The 8,510-nt window shown below is 33.6% G+C and overlaps 1 protein-coding gene across 3 annotated transcripts in view; it reads left to right on the top strand.

The window, feature by feature from the left end:
• The window catches only part of Gpat4 (Glycerol-3-phosphate acyltransferase 4), a 76,610-nt gene that overhangs the window by 26,554 nt on the left and 41,546 nt on the right, over positions 1–8,510 (top strand). For all 3 annotated transcript variants that reach the window (XM_068375081.1, XM_068375082.1, XM_068375080.1), the window contains 2 exons: positions 6,419–6,556; positions 7,659–7,784. In XM_068375081.1, coding sequence (XP_068231182.1) covers positions 6,419–6,556; positions 7,659–7,784 — 264 coding nt within the window. The remainder of the gene's footprint in view (positions 1–6,418; positions 6,557–7,658; positions 7,785–8,510) is intronic.

Genomic DNA, 8,510 nt, shown 5'->3' with positions numbered 1-8,510 from the left:
CATCCCCTTATTCTATCATTCTTCTCTCGAAGTTTTTTATTAGTTTGCTTTGAAAATACACACACACACACACTCACACACTCTCTCTCTCTCTCTCTCTCTCTCTCTCTCTCTCTCTCTCTCTCTCTCTCTCTCTCTCTCTCTCTCTCTCAGCAAGGAAAACCATATATTATTTTCCCCTCAATTATGATTGTTCTCTGTACAGTATATGCTTTCCTAGATTGCTGCTCAGAAAATCTTTACGCTTCACTACCTCTCTTCCAATTTTAATCCTATCTTAAGTGCTTTCTGATATTTGGTTGCTTGTCTTTATATATAAAGTTAAAGAGAGACTTGTTTATTCAGATTATTCGTAGATATGAATATCAGGATCTGTGTAAGATTTTCTTTACTGGCTTTATTTTTTCAAATTAGGAATTCAGAGTTAAATTTAATTGATAAACTATTTATAGTGTATCTATATTCATTTAGCAATAAAGAATATATTCAGCACTCAATTTTTTCAATAGTTTTGTTTTTCAATTTGACCATAATTTTTTTCAACCAAATTTCCTTGTCCTTGAATTATCTATGTTGCCTTGGTAGACATTGTCAGGATTCTTGGCAACTAAAAGTACTCTTGAGGTCTTTGTTTTTAGTACCTTAATACTATTCTGTTTATTTGTTCTTGAAAAGTGGGAAAAGATGCAGACAAAGAAGAATACTATTCTGTTTATTTGTTCTTGAAGACTTTTACATCAGTGTAACTTATAAGGAAAAGGGTGGTTTTTATTTAATGCTGGTTGAATTGTTGATACAAGGACTTGTTGGAAATGAATTAGACTATTAGCTATTTCTTCTTCTTGCTATAAAGATGGAAAAAGGTTATTAGCTATTTCCTCTTTCAATATTGTAATCTTGGCTTGCGTATCATACTAAAGCTGTCGAAAAGTCATAATCCTGATTATTGTTTTTGTTCTCTATCGTGTCTTTATTGTTAATATCTGTGCAGAACAGGAGTTTACTGAATCCTGTAATCACTGACATCTATAGTGAACTTTAAAGCATTAAAAGGTGCTAGGAATTTTTGGTGAAAAATTCACCTTCAATTTTGGTCTCGAAGTAAAGTTTAACTGAGTGTCTTGTCTTTAATTGATCAGTCCGTAAAGTTATTTGGTGAGAGCAAAAAAGTTTATGCCACTTTAGAACTTATTTCTTGCCATATGAAATTATTTCAGCGATGCTGGAAACTGCCATTAAGCTTTTAATAAGGTGAATACAGCTGTATCCGTGCAAATATAGGTTCCTCTATGACTTCCTACAAATTAACTGATAGAAACCTAGCCTAGCTCCTGTGACTTCATGCTCAGGTTGTTTGGAGGGTAACAGGATAATCTCTCTTCTTCTCCAAGACCAAAGTGCACTATGGGCTTGTAAAACCAACCAGATTGGTTTTAGGGACTGCCTACTTCCTAAAAATTAGTTCCTGTTAGTTGTTGTTTGATATTACACATGAAAAGAAATCCCAAGTTTTTTAATAAATTTATATAGGTATTTCTTAACCATACAAACCCGAGACCTTTAGGTTACACTGCCCAAGTGAAGGTACTGGTACCTTTGTAGTTGGACCTATCCGAATGCCAGCTGTGAAAATCTCATTAAAAAGCTGAATGACTGTTTCAGTTTGTGAAGTTATATTCCTGTTAGAGGTCTTGCGGTTTGTATGGTTGGGAAAAATACAAATTGATTAAAAGATTGTGATTTCTGTTTCTATTCATTTTAGTATTTTAGTGAAGTCAGAATGGTCCAGGTCTCTCTCTCTCTCTCTCTCTCTCTCTCTCTCTCTCTCTCTCTCTCTCTCTCTCTCTCTCTCTCTCTCTCTCTCTCTCTCTCTCTCTCTCAAAAAAAATGGATCGGCATCTGAACCAGATGGAGTTCCAGCGATTTTGTTAAAAAAAAACTGCACACGCTATCGCGAAGCCGCTTGTAATACTGCTAAGACAAAGTGTAGATATGAGCGAGATAAACATAAATTAGCTTATATAACCCCTATTTTCAAAAGTGGATCAAGACTAGAGGCAAGCAGTTATAGACCTGTTAGTCTAACATCGCATATTATGAAAGTGTATGAGAGGGTAATAAAAAAGAAAATAATGAATCATTTGGTTAAAAATAATTTGTTTAATATAGGTCAACACGGTTTTGTGCCTGGAAAGAGTACACAAACCCAACTGATGGCACACTATGAAAACATACAAAAATATGATAAATGAAAAAGACACATGTGATCTATCTAGATTTTGCTAAAGCCTTTGACTAGGTAGACCATAATTTATTAGAGAAAAAAATGAGAAAGCATAATATTGCGGGAAAGATAGGAAAATGGGGAAAAGAATTCCTGCAAAACAGAAAACATATAGTGGTTGCAAATGACGAGAAATCAGATGAAGCTCAAGTAATATCTGGTGTGCCACAAGGTACGGTATTAGCTGCACTGCTGTTTGTTATTATGATCTCAGACATAGACTGTGATGTTAAAAACTCTGTAGTGAGAAGTTTCTTTGATGACACAAGAATAAATAGAGAAATTATTTGTGATGAAGATAGGAACTCACTACAAAGAGATCTAAACAAAATATATGAATGGGCGGAGATAAATAGGATGGTATTTAACTCCGATAAATTTGAATCAATAAATTATGGAAACAGAAGGAATGGTATATGCATACAAGGGACCTAATAACGAGACAATCACAAACAAGGAATCAATTAAAGACCTTGGTGTAATGTTAAATAGGAATATATGCAACGACCAAATAGCAACACTGTTGGCTAAATGTAAAGCAAAAATGGGAATGTTATTCATACACTTTAAAACAAGAAAAGCTGAACACATGATTATGCTTTACAAAACTTATGTACGTAGCACACTCGAGTACTGCAATGTGATATGGTACCCACAAGATATTGCACAAATTGTGTACAAAGGTCCTATACTGCTAGAATAGAAGTAGTTAAGGACCTTGATTACTGGGAAAGACTGCAATTTTTAAAACTATACAGTCTAGAAAGGAGAAGAGAACACTACATGATAATACAAGCATGGAAGCAAATAGAAAGAATTACTGAGAACGTCATGGAGCTAAAGAATATCAGAAAGAGCAATCCGAGGTAGATTAAGTGCCAAAAAATATACCAGGAAAACTAAGGAAGGCGCATAGGACATTAATCCACTACGCACCAGCATCGATAATGCAGCGACTATTTAATGTGCTGCCAGCTCATCTAAGAAACATATCAGGAGTGAGGGTAGATGTGTTTAAGAATAAGCTCGATAAATACCTAAGATGCATCCCAGACCATTCAAGACTGGAAGATGCATTAGTAACTCTCTGATGGATATACGAGGTGCCTCACACTGAGGGACCTGGGGGAACCCAAACAAAAAATAAAGCAATAAGGTAAATCTCTCTCTCTCTCTCTCTCTCTCTCTCTCTCTCTCTCTCTCTCTCTCTCTCTCTCTCTTTTCTGTTCAATTAAGAAGAAAGGGCAAGTTAGTTGCAGCTAAATACTATTCAGTATGTTTATTGATACAATTACAGTTAATACGGTTTTGTGGTCCTAGGAAGCTTATTTAAAGCAGCTACTTCCTTTTAAAGGCAAAAATTAATCTTTGACTGCCAGTTCAAAGATATAGTAAATTTGTAAAGGATGGCACTTCCCTATTTGGAAATTTAGGTTATAAGCTTTTGTGTATGTGACGAAAGCTATTCCAAATTATATTGTGAAATGACTACCTCCTTTTTATGTAATCTGTAACTTAAAAAATTGCTCTAATAGAATGTTTTAAATTTAAGAGAAACTAATGGTTCTTGACCTGCAAAGGTCCCACTCAAAGGATTATTTTTTGAGTAATGCAATACTTGGTGCAAGACAAAGTTAAGATTGTACAACTAGTCAGGAGCATCAGTAGAGAATTGGTAAGAAGCAGAAAGCCATGTACTGTATGTAGTTGGTGTTGAAGTGATAACCAAAAAACCTTTAGTATCCTATATGGTATGTAGTTGGTGCTGAAGTGATAATCAAAGAACCTTTAGTATCCTATATAGTACTGAATGAACAAGCCCTTATAGTGTTCTAGGAAGGGAAATTGCATTTTGGTTAAATAGCATCTCTGTATAATTTATTTAAAATCGATCAAATTTATAGAAATAAACATTGTGTAATTTAATCTAAAGTAATATATTGTGTAATTTAATCTAAAGTAATATATTTTAGTAATGATTGAAAATTTCATGAAATATTTACACAATGTAAGCACTGCTAGATGCATGGGGAGGGTAAGAGAAATGTAAACTAAAAACTTTCCTTAACTGCAGTATTAATCTTGCAGTAATTACCAAATTAATAAATAAAATAATTACTTTGGCATATGTGCTGAGCCATTAAGTTGTTCACAGCACGTAGATAAAAAAACGTCTAAAAAACATGCGATAAGAATGTTACTGGAGAAGATATTCAGAATAGGTTGACATCAGCTGTCTGGTGATTACAAGGAAAACCAGTTTTGTGTCCTCCCATTTAATATTACAATATTCTATTTTGGTAATAAGTTACACTCAGGAGATTGCAGAAAGCCCAAAAGTACACTATTAACATATGAAGCATCATAACATTTGCCCTGCCGCCAATACAAATACATTGGCATTGTAGAATATTTTAAAGTAGTAGTGTCTTGGCCATTCCAAACCCTCAAATTCACCTTTAATGACATGAATTCCAACAAGAGGGAGCGAACAACATAGTTCCCACAGTGGGTACTCCGTAGGAAGAAAATGGTAGGACTGTACAGTAGAGTACTCAATTTTGCATTACTACACTACAAATTTTTAATTTTCCATCCATCAGTGTTATTGTAGAATTGAAAATTTTTATTGTTCAGTATATGGAGAAAAAGTATTCATACCAATAAAATACCATATGAAGATTAATATTAGTACTCTATTGTACACTCATTTTGTTTTTTGCTGAATGGGTATCCTCTTGGTGGCAAATTGCCAGGTTATTAAAGTTGAAGTAAATGGGTTTTTGTTAAATAACCAAGATAGAATCCAGTGCTCTGTATTATGACTGAAACCTTATAGTAGATTTTGTCCGTGAACAAAAAGAATGTGGCTGTTTATTTTTTCATGTTTTGTGGACAATTTTATTAATACTATTGAATTCTCACCTTATTCACCTTGATGATGACCGTTCTGTTTGAAGAATATGCCATTGCTCTGGCCTTCTCATGTGACTCATATTCATAATGGTTTTGATTTTCATTAGGTCATAGTATCCAATGATAATGGGTGCTCCTCAGTATATGATGAACGTAGGTTCGTTTGACAGTCTTTTATATGATTATAATTTACTCAAGCAGTTGGTATTTCTTGGTAAGAGTAATATGTTTTCTTCACATAAAATTTTTTGTTTTATTAAACTAAGAAACTTAATAAATTAGCACAAGGTGGAGTATTTATGTACTAAAACATGAAGGATTGAAAGCAGGTCCATAGATTGTATTAAGTTATTAGACCATTTCTAGGATGATTGTCATGGTCTTCTTTTCAAATATTTTGGAAGATTAATCTTAATACAGTATACAGTATTTTGAATCATTGCACTGTCTAAGTGTTTTCCTTTGAATTATTTTTCTAGAATTTTCAATGGCCATGAAATAAAGCATAGTAATGTGAAATAAGTAAAATTGGTCATTGCTTTTATCAACAGATATTGATATGTAATTTATAATTAGAACTTTAAACATATCCGTTTTGGTATTAAATTAGCATTAGTGATGCTTGAAAATTAAGGCTTTTCATCATTTGTTATTAATTGTGTATGTTCAAGTTCCCTCCATTCTATATTATTGTGGCAATTGTACAAAAGTAAAGTTTTACATAGTTTTATATATTAGTTTCTCTGGTACTATTTTTGTTGGAAGTTCCTTTATGATTATTGTAATGTTTTATATTGTGTAGTTGAAGTGTGGTCTTAATATCCAATCACAGGGTAGAGTATAGTTTCTGATATGTTTGGAGATGTCCTTCATTGTGAATAGGAGTTCGGGCGAATCATTGGAGGTGCTAACGTAAGTCTTTTTACTCGTTACTCTCTAACTGGTTAGATCTGCAAGTGGAGTGGTTTGATAGTATCTGATTGGCTTTATCTAATCACTCTGTGTGGTTAGATCATTCAGACCAGTGGTGGAGGTTGCCTTTATTAGTATTGTACAATATACTGTATGTGAATTAAATGGGACAAAGTTTGGTTTCTTTTGGGTAGTAAGGTTTGTGTAGAATTTGGTTCTCATTTCTCATTATAGATGAGTAAGGCTGGAATGGGAATTATCTTTTATTTAAATTTAAGATAATTACTAGTCTTTTTTTCTACTCAGTTTGGTCGGCAACGATTAGCCCAGTCTTCAAGTAGCCATGGTAACAGTTCCCAGGACTCTGATGATGAGGAGGAGGAAGTCCACACAGAAAAAGTAATATGTCGTGATAAGCTCATTCTTCGGCCTCTACTCGATAAGGTAAGTATGAATCTAATAATAGATTTTTATTACTTAAGGAGAATGATGACAGTGACAGTTGTAATAAAGAGAACATTCTTTGTTAAAATTTCTTCCCTTGTCAAAAGCCTGTGAATGATAAGGTCTCGAGATTATCGAGTCAAGTATTTCTTTTCATGAAAAAACATTTAGAAAATACTTACTATAATTGTCAGTGAAGTGTTTCCTTTGCAAAGTTTTTTTTTTTTCTTGTGTAAGTCATGACACAAGCACTAATCTTTTCACTATCGGCATTTATGTTTTGTGTTTATCATCTGTCTTTCCGTCATGGCTTGTCATTCCCCTTTCAGTAATGTCAATATATTCTGTGATTTTCATATTTCCAAAGATGTCGGCTAATATAGCAGTTCTGATTTTCACGCTGTTTCAATTTAAAAAAATACTTCTTGCTCTGCAAAACATTTTCACTTCAAACTCGCTTAGCATGTTGTGAACTCTACTCTTATCAGTTTGTTGTTAAGGATACTGTATTTGACTATTTTGTAGTTTTTTATCCTTTCGTAGGTTCTTAATTTCTTCTGCTCATATTTTTATATTTTCTCATTTGCAAACTCATGATTGGAGTGGAATGTTCTCACTGAGCATTTGTATTTATATTACTTTAGATATATTAGGGCATTGAATTGTATGTAATGTATATTGTAATTACAGTAATGTATATTTTTTATGAAATAGGATATGTCATTCTTTTCTGTAAGTCTAACCTTTTCTTAACTTTAGTTTCTGAATTGTTTTGAAAATAAATGTAGACTTACAAATTCTTTTGAAAGAATTTTTTTTGGTCTTTACTTATCACTCTGCCTGTTTTATTTCTGTAATTACATAGCTAATACAGTTGATATGATGCAGAATTACTCAGTTCCTTTGCTTATTATTATAAACCACAAGCTTCAGAAGATTTAATCCTAAGTTGATTCATTTTTTTTAGGTCTATCGGAAGTACTGTACATACATACATATTTTTTTAAAAAACAAAATATATTTTCAGCTAATTATTTTGCAGTTTTTTTAATAATACTATTTCAGTTTACAGGGTTATAATATGCATTTTTCCATGTTTAAGGACAATAATGAGAGGTTGGATACTCACGACTTTGAACTTGGAGACTGCTTGGATTATATTCGAACTGGCATGGAAGCTATTGTTGACGATGAAGTAACCAAAAGATTTTCTGCTGAGGAGTTAACGGTAAATCATACTCGGTGTCTTATTTATAGATAAATTTTTTACATTTTTGGGGGAATTGGAATTTATAGTATAGCCCTCAAAATTTTCTGTAACTCTAACACAAGTCATTTAGATTATATTTACTTTGTCCATACAAACCTTTTGTCCTTTAGAATAGGGAAATGTTTACTGTGGAGCTGGAATGGCCGTTGAATTCTTTAACAAGGTACTGTAGTTAACGACAGGTTGTAAACGGGGTTGAGTAGGGCCTCCAACCTGCCTGTCAAAGATTTAACTATGAGTGTGATGACTGTTGCGTCCTATCCAAGGCTGTTTAATCTTTTTCTTACCTTTAGTTTGCATGGCTGATAATGGGGTTTCGTGTTAATAAGCGTATAAAGCAAGAAATGGTGGCTAGACGAAGACCTCATCAGGGGAGTTCCTCTAAACCCCCCACTTCCGGACATGCAACTGTTTTTAGATGTGTCGAAGGAGAGGTGAACCATGTGCTTTGGTGACCTAGTCGCCTGAGGTTTGCGTTCATTGTAATAACTTCTGAAATTCTTCATCCTGGAATGTACGCACAGTCTCTCAACTGCAAGCATTCCAAGCATGTTTAATGACTCGTTAATGTTTTTGTGGCAAATCCATCATAGTAGCTTGTGTCAACAAGCAAGGGGCATGGTCTCATTCCTCAGCCCTCTTAAAAGTTGACAAACTAGATACTGTACACATTTGGGCAGTGTA

This window comes from Palaemon carinicauda, chromosome 6 (assembly GCF_036898095.1).
Source record: "Palaemon carinicauda isolate YSFRI2023 chromosome 6, ASM3689809v2, whole genome shotgun sequence".
Classification (NCBI taxonomy): domain Eukaryota; kingdom Metazoa; phylum Arthropoda; class Malacostraca; order Decapoda; family Palaemonidae; genus Palaemon; species Palaemon carinicauda.
This window is presented reverse-complemented; position numbering and strand designations above follow the sequence as displayed.